The sequence below is a fragment of the Geotrypetes seraphini genome, chromosome 5 (genome assembly GCF_902459505.1).
Source record: "Geotrypetes seraphini chromosome 5, aGeoSer1.1, whole genome shotgun sequence".
NCBI classification, from domain to species: domain Eukaryota; kingdom Metazoa; phylum Chordata; class Amphibia; order Gymnophiona; family Dermophiidae; genus Geotrypetes; species Geotrypetes seraphini.
The window spans coordinates 143,482,233-143,504,335 of record NC_047088.1 but is presented as its reverse complement, the minus strand read 5'-3'; the positions used below and the strand labels follow the sequence as shown (position 1 = coordinate 143,504,335).

Sequence of the window (22,103 nt, the reverse complement as noted above, 5' to 3'; positions counted from 1 at the left end):
GGAGAGAGAGAGAAAGAAATAAAGACAGACACACACACATATATTCCTCCACCCATAAGGGTGGAGGAGAGGCAAGGTAGAAGAAGAAAATCGGAGAGGAGGGGATGGTGAAGAAGGAAGAGAACAGAAAAGAAAAGGAAAGCATAGGAGCATTAGAGAGGGAGAGGAGAGGACAGTTTGCCAGCCTGAGAAACTCCCTAACCCCTTATGCTGCTGCACAGGGAAATGGGGAAAAATTACAGACAGACAGTGGGAGGGAGGGAGACAGAAAGAAAGAAAGACACAGGGGCAGGGAGAGGGACAGAAAGACAGACAGAGAAAGGGGGCCAGAGAGAGAGTCAGCGGGAGAAGGAAAGGGGGCTGCTTTGGGGGGAGGGGTGTGCTTGGGGCAAACAGCTTTGCTCTGGGGGGGAAGACAGAAGGGGCCATGGCGAGACAGGGAGAGGGATAGGGGGCTGCTTTGGGGGAGGGGTGTGCTGGGGGGAGACAGAAGGGGCCATGGAGAGATAGGGAAAGGGGGCTGCTTTGGGGGGAGGTGGGTGCTGGGGGGTGCTTTGCTCTGGGGGGAAGACAGAAGAGGGCCATGCAGAGACATTGGGAGGGTAGGTGGGTGCTGGGGGCAGACAGCTTTGCTCGGGGGGGGGGGAGAGACAGAAAGATACAGACAGCGGCCAAGGAGAGAGAGATAAAGAAACACAGACAGACAGACACATCTATTCTAGCACCCGTTAATGTAACGGGCTTAAAGACTAGTGTGTGTATATATATATATATATATAATAATAAGGGGGTTATTCTTTATGATATTTTATTGATTGATAATAAGTGCTTACTGCAATGGTTAATAAAGTTTTAAAATTCCAAAACCAAGCCAAATCCTCAAGCTCATTTTACTACAGAGCAGAGCAGACAAAGATACAGGATTTTCTAAACTCAAGAGCATTATTTTCCACTGAGTAGAATTAGCAAAACTTCACATTAGCGGAGCAGAAAAAACCCCAAAAAACCACATCTTCCCAGTCAATGTCAGACTGAATATCCTGGTCCAGCTCTATGTCCTTGTCTGGTCGAGGCACATTCTGAGGGGAGATCCCCTTTGCCACCACCTCCATCATGCTAAGCGCAAATGCTAAGTACCCTTTGCAGTGCAAACAGGCATTCCATATAAAGCTCACAAAATCCAGGGTGAAGCCTTGTACTGGGGGTACTGAGGACCCCAGCAGGGAACCCCTGCAGGTCCTCCATGGCCCCGCGGCAACCATACATCTGTACTCAGCCAATGCCCCTTCGAAGGGATCTGAAAAGAGTCTCTTCCCTTGGGAATGCACCTCCTGTGGATCCCTAGCCCTAGAGAACTCGGAGTCAGCTGAGTTCAAGGCTCCCGACCCTACACCATGCGATCCACCATATGCGGGACATTGGCACTTCTCAGTCTGCCATCCAGAGCAAGCCTGGCATGATACAGGGGTAGGAAGGCCCGAGGGGTCCATCTCTATCGATTTTAAATAAAATCAAGGAGGTCTGAGGCAGATGGAGGCTGTAGAAAAAAAAAAAATCCAAGATGGCCACTGTCAGCAAAATTGCACCAAAACAGCCTGTGGGGACTCACCTGAAGCACAGAAAATGCAGAAGAAGGGGTTTTAGAGGTGGGGGACCTTGGTTCTGACTGCAGAAACCTTCAAACTTCACTTTTAGAAATCCACCCCCCCTCAATTTTCCCCATAGGCTATAATAGCCTTACTCACTGTGCCAGGTGTCTGCCTGCTTCAGCTTAGGAGTACAGTTGGAACAAATGGAGAACAACTCGGACTGGAGGAAGGTCACGAGTGGTGACCTGTAGGGCTCGGTGCTCGAGCCACTGCTATTTAATATATTCATAAATGATCTAGAAACAGGGACGAAGTGTGAGATAATAAAATTTGCGGACGACACCAAACTATTTAGTGGAGCTCGGACTAAAGAGAACTGCAAAGAATTGCAAAGGGACTTGAACAAACTAGGGGAATGGGCGACGAGATGGCAGATGAAGTTCAACATTGAGAAATGTAAAGTATTACATGTGGGAAGCAGAAACCCGAGGTACAACTATACGATGGGAGGGATGTTATTGAATGAGAGTACCCAAGAAAGGGACTTGGGGGTAATGGTGGACAATACAATGAAACCGACGTCACAGTGCGCAGCGGCCGCTAAGAGAGCGAATAGAATGCTAGGTATAATCAAGAAGGGTATTACAACCAGAACGAAAGAAGTCATCCTGCCGTTGTATCGGGCAATGGTGCGTCCGCATCTGGAGTACTGCGTCCAATATTGGTCGCCGTACCTTAAGAAGGACATGGCGTTACTCGTGAGAGTTCAGAGGAGAGCGACGCGTCTGATAAAAGGGATGGAAAACCTTTCTTACGCTGAGAGATTGGAGAAACTTGATCTCTTTTCCCTGGAGAAGAGGAAACTTAGAGGGGATATGATAGAGACTTACAAGATCATGAAGGGCATAGAGAGAGTAGAGAGGGACAGATTCTTCAAACTTTTGAATAATAAAAGAACAAGAGGGTATTCGGAAAAGTTAAAAGGGAACAGATTCAAAACGAATGCTAGGAAGTTCTTCTTTACCCAACGTGTGGTGGACACCTGGAATGTGCTTCCAGAGGGCGAAATAGGGCAGAGTACGGTACTGGGGTTCAAGAAAGGATTGGACAATTTCCTGCTGGAAAAGGGGATAGAGGGGTATAGATAGAGGATTACTGCACAGGTCCTAGACCTGTTGGACCGCCACATGAGCAGACTACTGGGCACGATGAACCTCAGGTCTGACCCAGTGGAGGCATTGCTTATGTTCTTAACTCTACCTCACAGATTTGCTGGACAAACTTGGTCTTTAGGCTGCCACTCGGTCCGATGTTGGACTGAGCCTTAACCCCTGGAAAATCTCACATCATGAAAGGGAATAAGACCATGCAGCCAGCACACTATTAATCCTACCAAGCTGGAAAGGAGCCAAAACAGTCTGCACTCAAGCTCCTGATAAATCAGGGATGCGAGCAGCTATGCAGAGGTTGGCCTCTGAACTCCCAAAAATACAAAAGCTGGCTGGCTAGCTAAGTTTCCCCAAGGGCTGATCCTGCTAGCAGCAGACTTCCGCAACATAAGCCTGCATCTTCTCCCAGGCAGAGGCGAGAACCTCTAGGCACCGAGCCTCCAATCAAACACTAAGAAAAAATACCCCAAAATAATAAAACCGCGAGCAGATCAGAAACACTTCTGAGCAACTTGCTTGCAGAAAAAAAAATACTGAGGGGGCAGGAGCAGCTGCCTGGGAAGGAGGTGGAGTTCAAAGATGATTGACAGCATTCTACAAGCAACTTGTGGGTTCAGATACATAACCTCTACCATTCAGGACTACTAGATACATTGCACTAGAATTTAGCTTCACCCTGGAAATAAAACGGTTTTGAATATTCAATTTCACAACTGCTGTTGAATGTAATGTGCCTAAAATGTACTAACTATTAAGCTAACAAATCTGCTAACAAAATACAGAGCAGCAACAAGTAAGGTGACAATTTCATAACTCTAAAAACAAGCACAGTACCTTGCTTTTCGGGACTTCTCCGAATTTGTCAGAATATTCCAACCCTTCATGACTGGCATGGCACATGCAGCTACAGGCTACAATTATATCAGAAAATCATTAGCACCATTCTCTTCTAACAGAAAAAAAGATTCTAGACTGTTTAAGCTCTGTTCAAGCTCAAACTTAAAATTTCAGTGTAACAAAATAAATGAAAGAAACTTATGGCCCTCTCTTACTAAGCTGTAAGGTTTCTACCTCGGCCCGGAGCGATAAATACTCCAATGCTGCTCCAACACTCATAGGAATTATATGATGTTCATAGGAATTCTATGAGCTTCAGAGAATTTAGCACTCTGGGTTGCAGTGGAAACCTCTATCGTAGCTTAGTAAAAGGGGTGGGGGAAAGTATATGATGAATACATTCACAAGCATAAATCAGTTCAAAGATTATTTATTTAAATAGGTATATTTCAAGCCATCATAATGCAAACTTTCGAATAATTAAAGAACAAGAGGGCATTCGGAAAAGTTAAAAGGGGACAGATTCAAAACGAATGCTAGGAAGTTCTTCTTTACCCAACGTGTGGTGGACACCTGGAATGCGCTTCCAGAGGGCATAATAGGAGGATGAGGAAAAAGAAAGGAGGACTGATATGATTGGAGACCTGTTTCTTATAGCAACGGGTTGCTATTCCGTCACTATGAGGAGGTAACAACATGTTTAGAAGAAGTTTAGACAAACTTCAGTTTGCTATTGAGGTAGACACAGGGAAGCTGCTGCTTGCCCTGGGATTGACAGCATGGAATATTGCTACTATTTGAGTACATCAAGTAAAAATAAAACTTGGAAACCTGGATTGTCCGCTGTTGGAAACAGGATACTGGTCTAGAAGATCGACCATTGATCAGACCCAGTATGGCTGTTCTTATGTAGCAGAGAATTTCAACCTGTCATCCATAATGAAACCTAGATCATTTTCCTGTGTGGTGACTCCTAATGTGGAACTTTTCATTATGTAACTATATAGTTTGATTTGCTTTTTCCTACTTGCACCACTTTGCACTCATATTAAATTGAATTTGCTATTAGATAGATTGTGAACCGGGACAGATAGGGAAAATACTTCAGTATTTGATTGTAAAAACTGCTTAGATAAACCTTGATAGGCGGTATATAAATACCTAATAAACTTGATAAAACTTGACAAAGCTGCCTACAATATTTTATTTATTTATAATGATATCTAGTAAGCTACAGGATAAGCTTTTATTTGGATTTATATACCAAGTTTTCACCCAAGGCAGTATACCACAAGAATAAGCTGAACATAGGCAACAGACAATTATAGTGATAAAAATATTCAAATGACAATACAAAGTATGGAATAGTATGCTACTTACCATATATACTTAAATATAAACTGATCTTAATATAAACCAAGATACCATTTTTGCCCCCCCCCCCTCCTTTTAGGGGAAAAATGGTATCTTGAATATAAACCAGAGTCGGGAGTGGTACCGGGGGACTGGAGAAGGGCAGATGTGGTCCCTCTCTACAAAAGTGGAAATAAGGAAGAAGTAGGGAATTACAGGCCAGTAAGTCTGACTTCTGTGTTAAGCAAATTAATAGAAACGCTTTTAAAACAGAGAATGGTCAAGTTTTTGGAATCTTGTGGATTACAGGATCGGAGGCAACATGGATACACTAGAGGTAGGTCTTGTCAGACAAATCTGAATAATTTCTTTGACTGGGTGACCAGAGAATTGGATAGAGGATGTGTGCTAGATGTGGTGTATTTAGATTTTAGCAAAGCCTTTGACACTGTTCCACACAGACATCTAATAAATAAATTGAGTGCCCTCGGGAAGGGTCCCAAAATGATGGGCTGGGTCAGGAACTGGTTGAATGGAAGACGACAGAGGGTAGTGATCAATGGAGATCGCTCTGAGAAAAGGGATGTTACCAGTGGTGTACCTCAAGGTTCTATTCTTGGGCTTGTTCTTTTTAACATTTTTATAAATGATATTGCTGAAGGGGTATCGGGAAAGATTTGCCTCTTTGTGGAATGATACCAAAATCTGCAATAGAGTAGACACGCTGGATGGTGTGAATAACATGAAGAAAGACGTGGCGAAGCTTGAAGAATGGTCTGAAATTTGGCAGCTAAACAAGGTTATGCATTTGGGCTGCAAAAACCCAAGGGAAAGGTACAGTTTAGGGGGTGAAGAACTTAAGTGCACGACAGAAGAGCGGGACTTGGGTGTGATTGGATGTGATGATCTTAAGGTGGCCAAACAGGTTGAAAAGGTGATGGCTAAAGCTAGAAAGATACTAGATTGCATAGGAATAGGTATGACCAATAGGAAAAAAGAGGTATTGATGCCTCTGGTGAGACTTCATTTAGAATATTGTGTACAATTCTGGAGCCCGCACCTTCAAAAAGATATAAAAAGGATGGAATTGGTCCAGAGGAAGGCTACTAAAATGGTGTGTGGTCTTCATGATAAGGTGTATGGGGACAGACTTAAAGATCTCAATATGTATACTTTGGAGGAGAGGCAGGAGAGGGGAGATATGATAGAGATGTTTAAATAACTACGTAATATAAATGTGCATGAGTCAAGTCTCTTTCATTTGAAAGGAAACTCTGCAATGAGAGGGCATAGAATGAAGTTAAGAGGTGAACAGTCTCCCGGAAGAAGTGGTGGAAACAGAGACTGTGTCTTAATTCAAGAGGGCCTGGGGATAGGCACGTTTGATCTCTCTGAGAGAGAAAGAGATAATGGTTACTGTGGATGGGAAGACTAGATGGGCCATTTGGTCTTTATCTGCCGTCAGTTTCTATGTTTCTAAGGGTTTATATTCCACCACTCCTCTTTCATTCCTTGTGCTGTCAGGCATTCCTACCACCCTCTCTCCTGATAGTGTCCCTCTGCCTCCACCACTACCAACAGAAAGACAACCTTCCACCCCATTTGAAGAGTTCTCCCACTGGCAACGTTCCCTGAACCGGGAGACTTTCCCTACCATCAATGCACCCAAAACTGGGAAACTTTTCCCTGCCATCAGTATGCCCTCCCTGCCACCCCACCCCTCAACAAGAAAAGGCAGTTTTTCCTCTCCGTCCCCAGATACCACCAACACCCTCCTGGACCCAGAGGAAGGAACCTAGGCCCATCTAATTTCCCTGGCGGTCTAGCGGTGCACTGGGGCAAGAGCGATTCCCATTCGTTCCTGCCCATGCCCTTTCAGCGATGAAAATTGCTGCCAAGACTTCTAGCTGCATTCTCATGAGGCTGCTGCTGGAAGTCTTGGCAGCCATTTTCATTGCTGAAAGAGCATGGGCAGGAGCGAGTGGGAATCGCTCCTGCTCCAATACGCTACTAGACCACCAGGGAAACAAGGTAAGCCTGGGGTCCTTCCTCTGGGTCCCAGAGATGGTGGTATCAGAGAGGGAGGGGGGAGGGATGGGGAACCTTTTTTTATTTTGGTCGGGGGGGGGTACACTGACGGCAGGGAAGTTTCCCAGTTCAGGAGGGGGGGGGGCTGATGGCAGTGGCAGCAGAAGTGGAGAAGGAACAATAGTGGGAATAAGGGTGGTAGGTAGTGCTGCCCGATTCAGGAAAAAATATTTCGATTCAATTCAGCCTACTGAATCGATTTTTCGATTCGATTTTCCTGCACAATTGGGTGTTTTTTTCCAGACATCCTGGTGAGTTTATTTTATAGCCTCTTCACCCTCTTTGCCCCCTCCTACCCACACTGGTGCTGTGGTATAAACAAAAAAGACTTTTCCTCTATCTGTTAAATCCTAGTTCAGCTCTGGCAGGATACAAATTTCAAATCTGACACATTATAATCACAAAACAGAAAATAAAGTTTTGGGTTTTTTTACCTTTTGTTGTCTGGTCATTTTTCAAATCATGTTGGTCCCAGGCTCTGCAACAATCTTCTTCTGATAACTTGCTTGCCAGGGTCTCTTGCCCAGATCCACCATCTCTCCTTTTCTCAACTACCCTGTCATCCAGCATCTCTCCCTCCTTCCCCACCAGCTCTCCCTTTCTCTTTCTAACTACCCTCCTATCCAGTATCTCTATCCCCCCCCCACCATCTCTTGTGTCCCAACTTCTCTTCCTTTCTGTTTCTTCCTTCCCTAAATCCCATTGTCCACCATATCTCTCCCTCTCCTGTTTTTAGATCCTTATTTCTTTTATCCTTCCCCCATCTCCCCTCTCCATGATCTCCCCCAAGTCCATCTCCCCCCTCCACCATCCATCTTTCCCCCTCCACCAAGTTCATTTCTCCATCTATCTTCTCCCCATCTCTCCTCCAGTCCACCAACTCCCCATCTCCCCTCTCCCGTCATCTCCCTTTTTTATTTTTTATCCAGAGGAATCCCTTATCCTTACCAAGGTTTCTTATCAGAATTTTAGCTGTACAGAGACAAAATTACAAGCTTTTCCATCGAGGTTTAAATATTTAATTTATTATCTTCAGAAAAAAATTCAAATCTGACTTAAGATTTATCAGAGCCAGAAAGTTATATTTTGCGAATTATAAAGCAGATTTTGTTTCTGGCTGTAATTGCAGTGTTTGTGATCTCCAGGGGACTTCAAGATGATTGTTTGAATAATAGACAGTAGGAGTCAAGAAAATTGGCTCTGCCCTAAATTGATGACCATGCTAAAACTTCAAACAAACAGTAGTTTCTTTCCCAAAGGAAAATGACACGGCCCAAAAGAGTCCCGGTTGATAGGCACTATGTTTAAAAATCTTTGATGCATCAAGGAATAGGTCATCCAGTTTTTAAAGAGCCTGTAACATCATCTCAACATATAAAACCAGGCATTTCACTTATAACCCTACAAATAACCTTTGCACTTCTGGGATTCACTCTCACATTGCTCCCATCCAGAATGTACCGCCCAAAACAGAATATTCTAGAAATATTTCTTTTTTAAGAGGCGAAGGCAGCACAGAGTAAGCTTACACACAATACCATGGGCAGATTCATTTCCAGTGCAGGAAATTGGTTCAAAATAACTTCACTAAGTGACCTCAAGCTAGAACGGTTTAAGTATGCCACAGTTAGCAATGTATGAAAAGCAGAGTCAGGCTGAGACCTACATGAATAGTTTGCTTAGCCTATGGCTGGCTCCGATTAGCCATAATTCATTTGATTAAAATCAATACCCAAGGCTGGACCAGCTGCAGGGAAATCCAGAAGAAAGATGAAGCTGATTTTGCAATGTTATAGTACAATGATTTTAAATGCATGGATCAATCACACATGGGACAGCAACATAGAAAGGAGAGAGCGTAAGTGCGTGAGCGAGCAAAAGCAGAACTAGTCACTTGAAAACCTTCACCGTTCAGGGGATGGAGGGTATAGGGTTGAAAGTCCAACCAACATTTAATGATGCATTCTGGGGTCTACTTTCAGGGCCCTTTCTGAGCAGCAGTGGTGCAGTAAGGAAAAGACGCCCGGAGTAGCGGCAGGGTAGTGAATTGCATTCGCTACCGCCGCTTTTGCCTGGCCAGGGAGGAGAGGAGAAATACTTGCAGCTGGGAAGGAGAGAGCCTTGCTGCCGCTGATCTGCACCAGAGACCCTTGCTTCGATGTAACTTCCGGTTCTGCAAAACCAGAAGTTACACCAGAAGCAAGGACTCCAGTGGCAGAGGGAAAGCCCGAACGGGTCTCTAACAAGGGGGCCAACGAATCGATAAGTCCGATTTTCTTACAAAACAAACCGATCTGAATCGATTCACCCAAAGTGAATCAGAGAATCGATTCGAATCGCGAATCGGGCAGCACTAGTGGTAGGCATGGAACTTCAGGGGGGAACTCGAATATAAACAGAGACCCCCCATTTTTGGGCCATTTTTTGGGTTCAAAAATCTCAGTTTATACTTGAGTATATATGGTAAATTTTCAACAAATTATGCAAAACATTTGAATAGACATCTAAAGGAGGAAGCTAAAATGGAACACATAGATAAGATAGATGAGAAAATAAGGGGACTAATTTAAAGAAAGTTACATATTATGTGAGAAAAGTGCTCAATTATCATCTCTACTAGGGTGGGAGTGAAAGTATATGCAGTCAGTATTAGTACTTGTGTGTTTGCAATTATACTTCAACAGTCTTATTTCCAGTTGAACACGATGGATTATTGGCACTCTAATTTTAATTTTTCATATGGCAGCTGTGATAAAATCTATTAGACAGGTATTCACTGGGTGCCACTGGAATAAGCATGCATGTCACTCCTGTACCTTCTGTAACATACTATAGGTGAAGAATCAAACTAAAGATTGAAGACATTTATATGATGCCAAAACCATAAAAAAGTTTTCAATCTAGAAAGAACATTTCACATGTATGAGGGTAATTTTATGAAGTCACTTAGGCTGAGAGGGCAAGGAAGAGCCAATTCCTAACCTATTTTATAAAGGCACAAAGGCACCTATGTGCCTTTATAAAATTATAAGGGTAAAATGGCAGGAATCATGGCCAGAATAAAGGTGGGGATATCTACATCTCTGTCTTTGCTCTGTCCAAACTCTACCTCAGATCATGCCAACATGTGCCTTTTTTGTCACTGTGCACACTTTCATACCTAACACCTCAGGGTTTTTCATGAGAAAAATGTATGAGTTATCCCCAATTTATTATTAGAAATGTGGGATGGAGGATAACATTTTTGCTTGGATTTTTTTTCAATTCCAATAAATGTCATTATTGTATTTATTTTAAAAAAAAATCTCTCACCTACAACCTAGGCAGATTACAATAAAACAAATTATTTCACATAATTTTCACAACAAAACAAACTACAAGTAAACCCTACTATACATCATTCCCTCTTCTAAAATTTCAAACATAAAATCTCACAAAGACATTAATACTACACTGTCTTCTTAAAGAGTGCATATTAGAAGAACATAAGAATTGCCATCCTTGGTCCATCTAGCTCAATATCCTAGCCAACCCATGTTCCAAGTGCCTAGCTAGATCCCAAGTAGTAAAACATTTTATGCTGCTTAACCTAGGAATAAGCAGTGGATTTCCTCAGGCCATCTCAATATTGGCCTATGGACTTCTCTTTTAGGAAATTATCCAAGCCTTTTTTAAAACATCGCTAAACTAACTGATTTCACCACATTAGGGGGCTCATAATAAAAAAATTTTAAACAAACATCTAAAAACCCGCCTAAATCGGTACTTGGACAAAGACAGGTCGTCCAAGTACTGATAAACAGAGTTTTAGATGTATCTAAAACCAGCTTAGGCCTTTTCCCTGCCTCTATGCGCTCAGAGTGAAAAGGGGCGTTTTTGGAAGAGTGGGTAAGGCGGGAGGTAGGCGGATGTGGGCCATGTCTTTGTAATTTTTTTGACAGAGTGAAAAACTGATCCACTTGTACCCGTTCTACTACACTCAGGATTTTGTAAACTTCAATCATATCTCCCCCTCAGCCGTCTCTTTTCCAAGCTGAAGAATCCTAACCTTTTTAGTCCTTCCTGCGGGATCAACGGGGGGGGGGAGGGGTGGAGTGGCACATCAGGAGGGACTGGCCATCCCTTCTGCCGCGTTCGATCGGGGGAGGGGGCTGCCGGGCAGGAGAGACTGAACATCACTCCTGCCGTTTGAAGTTCGGGGGGGATGTTTCATCCAGAGGGAAGTCTTCGCCGGTAGTCTTCGCGGGTGAGGGGAACAGGTTGTCACTAAACTTATCGCGGCAGGGAGATCCCTTGCCGTGAAAAGCTCAGCGGCAACTTGATTCTCTAACCGGTGATTGTAACATGGACGTTGGTTAGTGAAACTGGTTCTTTTAGGTGGACTTAGGCTCGATTCTGTATAGGATGCCTGTGTGCAATTCTCATAAGCTGCTTAGGTGGCTTCTGAGTCCGGGCCCCTATACAGAATCTGGTCCTTTGTGTCCATATGTTTATGAAGATCCCATGAGTTGTGCTCAGAACCGTTTGCTTTTTATTCCCTCAGAAATCAGCACAATTTTAAAATCCTGCAATTCTCTATTCCCCCCCCCCCCCAACTCCCTTGAGTGAACCTGCTTTGCCTGTGGCCATTGAAAGTAGAAGAAGAAACTACTAGACTGAAGTCCTAGTCAAACGAAGGGAAAAGGAGATATGCAGAAAGATTTCCTGTAGAAGTGAAGTTTCTCCATCTGATGGGATATGGAAGATAACCAACTCCTCTACAAATATGCCACAATATATTTCTATGGGAGAAGCAGCTGCAATGGGTGTAGTATATACTAGTTCACTAACACTGTGATTAAGCAATTGCATCTTTCAAACTGCCTTTCAGTCTTATCTCCTGATCACAGACACATAGTAAGCACATGCGCACACAAACCAATCACACAACTATCCAATAACCACTCCCACCCCTCAACATACACGCAGAGAGGTTGGAAAGAATTCCATGACGCATGCTTCACATGCTCTCCCACTTATACTGACATTGTGGGCAGCATAATATGCCATAACACATGCTGTGTTTTAAATATTGTTTACAGCCTATATCAAGTTATACCTATTGTATACTACCTTGGGTGAATTTCTTCAAAAAAGGAAGTAAATAAATCCTATTACTTAAGTATGTAAATTCAATAAATATCTAGAGTTCAAAGTTGGAGGAGGGTCTTGTCTATTCTAATCTTTCAAATCTTGAGCATATCTGACAACTGTCTGACTTTTTTCTGGATTCTACATATTTTCACATTAACATCCCAAAATTAGAGAGATGTCTGAAAAATGTCCAGACTTATTAGCCTTCAAAACGTCTTTAGATCTCCAATTCTCTATCCATTGTCATGCTTGTCCAGCCTTCTTTTCCAGTTTAACTAAAAGCAGAACTGTAGATAGGTTTCAACTAATGGGAAAACAATGGAGGTAGGAACAGTGGAAGACAGCTCTAATCCCAGAGGCCAATGTGAAAGCTTAGGGGGGGAACATAGGTAGAAGGTAGCTCTAGGCAGAGGCCAATGGTAGACCACTCTAATCAAAGTAAGGGAGATGAGCAAGGAAAAAAATTATTGTGCAGTATAAATGAAATTTCTGCATGAAGTGGGAGGAGGAAAGAACCCCCAACACAGCTATTCAGGAACTGCAACTGGCAAACAGCCCTCCAGTGCGTTCCAGTACAATGCTTCACTTACCTGATGTTCTCAGCCACTGAACTAAATCTTGGGCAAGACCTCTCTTTATACCTATTGCAATATTTTAAATTATTTTTTTAAAACATTAATTTGCTCTTTATTTACTTTGTGACTACGGCAAGCAAGCAGAGCTCTTTAAAAGTTGAAGTGTGATGGATACCTTGGGAGCTTTCTCGATCTCTACCAGACACATCCGACAATTTCCAGCCACAGAGAGCCGCTCATGGTAACAAAAACGGGGAATCTGCATCCCCACCTTCTCGCAGGCCTGAAAAGAAAGAACAAGACAATTTTTGTTTGTTTGCATATACAGTATCTTAATTATACACAAATACAGTCAGCAGTATCTCCAAATTAGTATGTTTTATGCATATTTTAAAAGCATGAATATTACTCTAAGTCAGGATACACTCAGTATGATTGCAGTTCTTAAATTTGCTGCTATTGTTCAATGTGTGCTGTACCAAAGAATTCTTCCTTCTGGAGTTCACAGAAGGCAATATGCTTGTATTCATATAAATATGTACAATTCTGTCAAGGTTGGTATCCACATTTATTTATTTATTAGGATTTATTTACACCTTTTTGAAGAAATTTACTCAAGGAGACATACAGCTAGAATACGTCAAGCAATTGACAAATACATGATTCCTTTCATATAAAATATCACTAATAATAACATCCTAAGTGCGCACTCCTACCTGTGTAATCCCTGCCTCCGTGATCTGTAGCTCTGTGGCCTGCGGTAGAGAAATGTTAAAGCGTGCAGCGCATACGCATTCAGCGTGTGCACGCATGATGGTTTGCTACGAGTGCACGCGTGGCGGTTTACTGTATCCAGCGGCGATTACTGTGCGTCGGTTGCCCTTTCCACTGTATACAACACATGTGATTTTAAAAAAAAAAAAAAAAGGTAGGGGGGAGAAGGGGCACGATAAACAGACAGGCAGTGGACAGGGACATTGACAGACAGACAGTAAGAGACACACACACTGAAAGACAGGTAGGTGGGAGTGACAGACACACACAGAAGGACCTGGGGCCAGGGAGACAGTCCGACCGCAAAAAAAAGACAGACAGACAGAGAGCGGCCAAGGAGACAGACCGAAAGAAAGACAGACATACAGCGGCCAAGGAGACAGAGAGACAGAAAAAAAGACAGACAGACAGCAGCCAAGGAGAGAGACAGACAGACAGACACATTCTAGCACCCGTTAATGTAACAGGCTTAAATACTAGTAAACAATAAAAACACAAAATTCTAATAGACTTGAGCTCAAGCTGCTTGCAGCTTCTCACATCTGTTCCACCACAAGATATTTACTCCCATCACACTCTCCTACTAAATTTTCTCCAAATGCTTCATAGAACAACAGGATTTTTTTACAGTTTGAATGGTATTTAAGCATTGTCCTAAGATGCACTAGTAATTTGTTCTTCGAGGCTGATCCTGCAATGGAAAAGGAGTACATATTGTCTCATCTCCTCAAAATAAATTTTCCTTAGAGATGGAATAGCGAGGTGCCTCTAACCCCAGTGCTCTGTTTGAATGATAAACTTAAAACTGTACTTAAAAAAAAGTTTGCATCCTTTTTCAATGACTTATGAATCAACAATAAGATCTTAAAAACAATAAGTTGGGGAAAAAAGGCATCCTGAAATAAATCAGATGCAGTATTTTAAACAATCTACAATACCCTAACTATGGCCTTAGGCAGTCCCAAATAAAGAGCATTGCAGTACTCCAAATCACTAATCACCAAACTTTGTACCATCACTTTCAAATCCTAGGGTGGATTACAACCCTACACAACCTGCTCAACAAAGAATGAAGACTGCACTACTTCCTTAAAATGAGGTTTAAAAGTGAGTCCCACAACTAAAGTAACCCCTAGGTTCTGAACCAGATGTACCAAATGGGCATCTATATCATACAATTTAATAATCTATGGAACCTGTTCCTCAAATATGTCCTCTCCCCTGAACAGAAATTAGCGGCCTGTGTCTTTACTGCGATCTGCCTTGCTTTGGCACAATGTTGGCGTACCCCTGTGTTGCCTAACCTTCTAACAGTTTATTCTCGTTTGAACTACTTACAACTGATGTCTAAATTGACTGCATTGCGGCATAATCCCCTGGTAAAATATTCTAAGGTAGGGGAACCATAAGTCCAATGGGGCAGCACTCTACTTGATTCTGTGTTAGCTTTATTTGGCTTGGGGTTGGAGGGGAAGGGGAAGGGGAGGGTTTGGGCACCCCTGAGCTAAAGCATTGAAGCTGTGTATTTCTATTTTATCCCCCCTTTTACAAAACTGTGGAGCGTTTTTTAGCGCCAACCGTGGTGGTAGCAGCTCTGATGCTCAGAATTCTATGAGCGTCAGAGCTGTTACCACTGTGGCTAAAATCCACACTACAGTTTTGTAAAAGGGGGAGGGGTTAGTGTGTGATGACATATTCCATACTAGGCAAAGGTGTTTTCTGTGTTCGAAAGACATAGTTTTCTGTTAAGATTGATGTGTAGGATTGATCTGTGCTGGTCTGGCTTGTTTAGTTTTACAATGGGTGTATTGATGTACTGCGAGGGGACATGATCGAGACGTTCAAAATGCTGAAAGGCATCGATAAAATAGAGCAGGAAAATAAATTATTTACATTGTCCAACGCGACACGGACAAGAGGACATGGTTTGAAGCTAAGGGGGGACAAGTCCAGGACAAATGCCAGGAAGTTCTGCTTTACACAGCGAGTGGTAGACGCCTGGAATGCTCTCCCAAAGGAGGTTATTAAGGAATCCACTGTGCTAGGATTCAAAGGCAAATTAGATGCACATCTCCTTACGAGAGGCATAGAGGGATATGGGTGACTATAACTACATCAGGTGTATACCTGACTGGGCCTCCGCGTGTGCGGATCGCCGGACTCGATGGACCATGGGTCTGATCCGGAGATGGCAGTTCTTATGTTCTTATGCTCACTGCAATATGTAAGATGCTGCCTTTTCCTAGGTACTCATGTGTGACGTGTGGCTTGTTACTAAAAATCATGTTTTTCGTACATATGGGGGGGGGGTGCCAAAAAATGATGGGCCCCGGGTGTTACATATGCTAGGTACGCCACTGTATGTAAAGATACCAGAAAGTGGCGAAGCAAAAACTTTAAGTAAATTGTTATTCTTCTAAGTTTTGAGTATTTAACCCTCCCACAATCTCATGGGCACTCATTTCAAGTTTCAAGTTTATTGAGATTTTGATATAAACGCAATATCAAATATTTTCAATGAAACATAGAAACATAGAATATGACAGCAGAAAAGGGCTGTAGCCCATCAAGTCTGCCCACGCTAATGACCCACCCCCAGGCTTCACCCTGCTAGAGATCCCACATACATATCCCATTTCTTTTTAAAATCGAGCACGCTGCTGGCGTTAATCACCTGCAATGGAAGTACATTCCAATGATCGACCACCCTTTCGGTGAAGAAATACTTCCTGGCGTCGCCATGAAATTGCCCGCCTTTGATTTTCAGCGGATGACGTCTTGTGGTCGAAGGTCCTTTAAGAAAGAAGATATCGTCTTCCACCTCGATGCGGCCCGTGATATATTTAAAAGTCTCAATCATGTCCCCCCTCTCTCTACGTTCCTCGAGCGAGTATAGCTGCAGTTTATTCATTCTTTCCTCATATGGGAGGTTCTTGAGTCCCGAGACCATTCTGGTGGTCATTCGCTGAACCGACTCGATTCTCCGCACATCTTTTTGATAATGTGGACTCCAGAATTGAACACAATAATCAAGATGAGGTCTCACCATGGATCTGTACAGGGGCATTATGACTTCGGGCCTCCGGCTGACGAAACCTCTACGGATGCATCCCACCATTTGTCTAGCCTTGGATGCAGATTTCTCCACCTGCTTGGCAGTTTTCATGTCTTCACTAATGATTACTCCCAAATCACGTTCTGCCCTAGTCCTAGCTAAGGTCTCACCATTTAGAGTGTAAGTTCTGCACGGGTTTCTGCTGCCAAGGTGCATGACCTTACATTTTTTAGCATTGAAGCCTAGCTGCCAAGTCGAGGACCAATGTTCCAATAAGAGCAGGTCCTGTTCCATACTGTCGGGCAAGGTGCTGTTATCTACTATGTTGCATAGTTTGGCGTCGTCGGCGAATAGTGTTATTTTACCTTGATGCTCTTGAGTCAGGTCTCTTATGTATATGTTGAAAAAACATACAAACATATCCATAGATGATTAAAAATACATAAGGAGTACAAGGATAAACTACATTTGTTTAAAAATGCATCGTCCGTGCCTGCTCATAAATTTGTGGAGTATGTAACTTGTCGCTCATGCATATTTTTTTTGCACACACCTCATCAATCCTTAGAGGGAACATTGGTCGTGACTACCCAATTTCAAAATCTATAAAAATACTAGGAGTCACTTTAGACTCTCATTTAACTATGGTAGAAGACACAAATTTTGTGGTGAAGAAGTGCTTTTTTGCACTTTGGAAACTAAAGACCATCAAAACATATTTTGACCCTCTATCTTTTAGACTGTTGGTACAGGCATTGATACTATCCATATTAGGCTATTGTAACATTGTCTATTTGGCAGTACCAAAGAAAATTTTCAGAAAACTGAGAATACGGCCGTTCGTCTGATATTTGGACTGAAGAAAAGTGACTATGTCAGTCCTTATTATCAACTATTGCATTGGCTACCAGTGAAAGCACGAGTAATATTTAAATTTTCATGTATTTGTTTTAAATTGGTTTGGGGATTGGCCCCTACCTACCTTTTAACTCATTTCGCGCTATATAACCCTGCGAGGATAACCAGGAATTGTAACTTATTTGCATACCCGAAGATCCTAGGCTGCAAATATAGGTCTTTTCTAGATAGGATGCTTGCATTTCAAGCAAGTAAACAATCCTGGTTGGGTAATTATATTGGAGGAGCCATGCTGTCTTATGGCGCATTTCGAAAATAAATCAGACTATACTATTTGATAAATTTATCTCCTAATTCAAAGTTTTATTCATAACTTAAAAATTTTACTGTCTTTTTTAGCTGTATTGTATGTTGTATTTACTCCATTAATATTTTGTATTTCGCCGATTGTCCAGTTTCTCTTTTGTGTAAAACGCCTAGAATTCATTTGATTGTGGCGGTATAGAAGAATAAAGTTATGTTATGTTGAAGAAGGCCAGCATCAGTATCAAGCAGGAGCATCAGAGGAGGGAGTAAGGAAGCGCTGCACGTCCTTCCTCTGATGCTGGCTCTGCCCCTCATGGCAACTGGCCTATAAAGCCGCATCCTGAGTGGCAGAGTGGCAGCAGTGTCAGAGGAGGGAAGAGAAGGCCCACTTTTTTGAAAATGCTTTCAACTATTAACTCCCCCTCACTGCTGTCATAGAAACATAACATAGAAACATAGAATATGACGGCAGAAAAGGGCTGTAGCCCATCAAGTCTGCCCACGCTAATAACCCACCCCCAGACTTCATCCGGCTAGAGATCCCACATACATATTCCATTTCTTTTTGAAATCGAGCACGCTGCTGGCGTTAATCACCTGCAATGGAAGTTCATTCCAATGATCGACCACCCTTTCGGTGAAGAAATACATCCTGGCATCGCCATGAAATTGCCCACCTTTGATTTTCAGTGGATGACCTCTTGTGGTTGAAGGTCCTTTAAGAAAGAAGATATCGTCTTCCACCTCGATGCGGCCCATGATATATTTAAAAGTCTCAATCATGTCCCCCCTCTCTTTACGTTCCTCGAGCGAGTATAGTTGCAGTTTATTCAGTCTTTCCTCATATGGGAGGTTCTTGAGTCCCGAGACCATCCTGGTGGTCATTCGCTGAACCGACTCAATTCTCCGCACATCTTTTTGATAATGTGGTCTCCAGAATTGAACACAATATTCAAGATGAGGTCTCACCATGGATCTGTACAGGGGCATTATGACTTCGGGCCTCCGGCTGACGAAACCTCTACGGATGCATCCCACCATTTGTCTAGCCTTGGATGCAGCTTTCTCCACCTGCTTGGCAGTTTTCATGTTTTCACTAATGATTACTCCCAAATCACGTTCTGCCCTAGTCCTAGCTAAGGTCTCACCATTCAGAGTGTAAGTTCTGCACGGGTTTTTGCTGCCAAGGTGCATGACCTTACATTTTTTGGCATTAAAGCCTAGCTGCCAAGTCGAGGACCAATGTTCCAATAAGAGCAGGTCCTGTTCCATACTGTCGGGCAAGGTGCTGTTATCTACTATGTTGCATAGTTTGGCGTCGTCGGCGAATAGTGTTATTTTACCTTGCAGCCCTTGAGTCAGGTCTCTTATGTATATGTTGAAAAGGATCGGTCCCAAGACCGATCCCTGTGGCACTCCACTGGTCACCTCCGATGTATTGGAGGGGATACCGTTAACCACTACCCTCTGGATTCTACCGCTTAACCAGTCATTGACCCATGTTGTCAATATCACTCCCAATCCCATCAAAGTCATCTTGCTCAACAATCTACGGTGCAGGACGCTATCAAAAGCTTTGCTGAAATCCAAGTACACAACGTCTAGAGACTTCCCCATATCCAGTTTCCTTGTAACCCAGTCAAAGAAGCTGATCAGATTGGATTGACAGGACCTTCCCTTTGTGAATCCATGCTGCTGGGGATCCTGTAGATTCTCCTCGGTCAGGATCGTATCTAATTCGTGTTTAATAAGTCTTTCCATGAGTTTGCTCACTATTGAGGCGAGACTGACCGGTCTGTAATTCGCAGCGTCCGTTCTGCAACCTTTTTTGTGCAATGGAATGACGTTAGCTGTTTTCCAGTCCATGGGGACTTTTCCGGTACTTAGGGAAAGATTGAACAACACGGATAGCGGTTCTGCCAGGACATCACACAACTCCCTAAGAATCCTGGGGTGTAGATTGTCTGGTCCCATGGCTTTGTTCACCTTGAGTTTTGATAGTTCGCCATGGACGCTGCTGGGTGTAAACTTGAAATTTTGAAACTGGTCTTCCGAGGTTTGCCTTGCCTGCAGTTGTGGACCGGTCCCCGGCGCCTCACAAGTAAAGACTGAGCAAAAGTATTCATTTAGTAGTTTGGCTTTATCAGAATCCGTTTCTGCATAGGTCCCGTCTGTTTTCCTGAGACGTACTATCCCATCTGTGTTTCGTTTCCTGTCGCTAATGTATCTGAAGAAGGATTTATCCCCTTTTTTAATGTTTTTCGCTAGTTGTTCTTCTGTTTGAATCTTGGCCTCTCTGACTGCCGCTTTGACTGCTTTAGACATGATCAGATAGTCTTCTTTTGACACCCTGTTTCCAGTATGCTTGTAGGAAATAAAAGCTTTTTTCTTTTCCTTGACAAGATCCGAGATCTCTGCAGAGAACCACTGGGGCTTGTTCTTCCTCCGTCGTTTGCTTACTGTTTTTGTATAGCGGTTTGTTGCCTCATGCAAGGTGCATTTCAGGATTGACCACATAGCCTCTACATTATCGGTTTCAGCTTGGTTTTGTAGCGCCTGATGGACGAAGTCTTCCATGCATTTAAAGTCAGTGCCCCGAAAGTCGAGGACCTTTGTTGCTGTGTTTGATCTAGTGAAGCCTATCTTGATGTTGAACCATACCATGTTGTGGTCGCTGGAGGCTAGGGTATCGCCTACCGAAACTTCTGAAATGCTTTCTCCCTTGGTGAGTATCAGGTCCAGTGTCGCTTGATCTCTGGTGGGCTCCAGCACCATTTGTTTGAGTCGCGCCTCTTTTATGGAGGTTAAAAGCCTTCTGCTGCCGCTGGTAGTATCGGAAAGTGTCTTCCAATCAGCATCGGGCATATTGAAGTCCCCTAGTAGAACCGTGTCCCCGCGTAAAGTGATGTTCTCAATGGCTTTGATTAGTTCCATATCCCTGTCTTCCTGCTGTTTTGGGGGCCTGTATACTACCCCCAGATACAAGCATTTTTCATTTCCTCTGGCCAGGTTCACCCAGAGTGATTCCCCGGTGTAGTTGACATCTGTGATTCTGGTGACTTTGATGTTATCTCTAGTGTATAGTGCTACCCCACCCCCTATTCTTCCCTCTCTGTCCCGACGAAGTAAGTTGTATCCTGGTATAGCCATGTCCCACCCATGTGAGTCTGTGAACCAAGTCTCAGATATCGCTATTACATCGAGGTCGGCGTTCGTTATCTCTGTCTCTAATTCTAGAATTTTATTGCCTAAGCTGTGTGCATTAACATACATAGCCCTCCATACTTTATGTTTGCTAAGACATAATACCTATACCCACTATAACCTCCCCAACCCTGAAATGTCCTGTCTAAATTAGATTGTAAGCTCTTCTGAGCAGGGACTGTCTATTGTATGTTAAAATGTACAGTGCTATGTACGCCTTTCAGTGCTATAGAAATAATAAATAGTAGTAAATAGAAGGAAGAGGAGAGTGTTCAAGTTGCATCTCGTAGCTTAACCTATAAACCGGTGATGTCATGGCCCCAGGTGTTTGGCGCCCTGGGCTAGAGCCTTACCAGGTCTATAGGTTAAGCCGGTCCGGCCTACAAAAATATCTTCTGTTTTGTTCAATTTATTGCAGAATAACCAATAGATTGTAATTTCAAAACTGTATTTGCAATGGAAGAATCAAACAAAAAGAAAAACTGAATGTCATCTGCATATACTCTTTAATGAATATTTAAAGAATGAAATAAGACAAAATTTAACCAAATAGATTGTTAAATAAAACAGGGGATTAAAAAAAAAAAAAAAAAACCAAAACCTGTAGGACTTCAGTTTCAAGATGTTTCAAATCTGACACTTTTTTTTTTTTACCAATTCACACTTCTTTTTTCCTATTTTCCAAAAAAGAAAACCTAAATGTTAATTCAGAAATACCAGAAACTTTGATTCTGTTTAACAAAATAGAGTGATTCACTCTATCAAACACCACTAACAAATCTAAATCAGAAAACAAGAATGATCTAGCCCGCATTAAAATATCTATTATCAACAATAACAACGATTCTGTTCTATACGAACTACAGAATCCATTTCGAAAATGCAAAGATGAAACACATAGATAAGATATAATGTAGTTAAAAATAAGGGGATTAATTTAAAAAATGTCAAAGGTGCTTGATTATCATCTCAGCTAGGATAGAACTACCGTAGATAAGCAAGTCCTACTACAGTATGTGCAGCCAGTGTTTTTCTGGTACAGCATTGTTCATGTTTTACACAGTTTTCAGCGAATGAGATATGGTCACTTACCGCACCTTTCTGCAAACAGCCTTCTAACTTTAGTACGTTACATCTAGAGATGAAGTAAATAATTTCTAAT

At 42.7% G+C, this 22,103-nt stretch overlaps 1 protein-coding gene across 2 annotated transcripts in view; it reads right to left on the bottom strand.

Moving 5' to 3' along the window:
• Window positions 1–22,103, bottom strand: part of NDUFS1 (NADH:ubiquinone oxidoreductase core subunit S1) — a 178,254-nt gene that overhangs the window by 120,504 nt on the left and 35,647 nt on the right. For both annotated transcript variants that reach the window (XM_033944300.1, XM_033944299.1), the window contains exons 4-5: window positions 12,920–13,027; window positions 3,593–3,669 (exon numbers count right to left, since the gene is read on the bottom strand). In XM_033944300.1, the coding sequence (XP_033800191.1) occupies window positions 3,593–3,669; window positions 12,920–13,027 (185 nt within the window). The remainder of the gene's footprint in view (window positions 1–3,592; window positions 3,670–12,919; window positions 13,028–22,103) is intronic.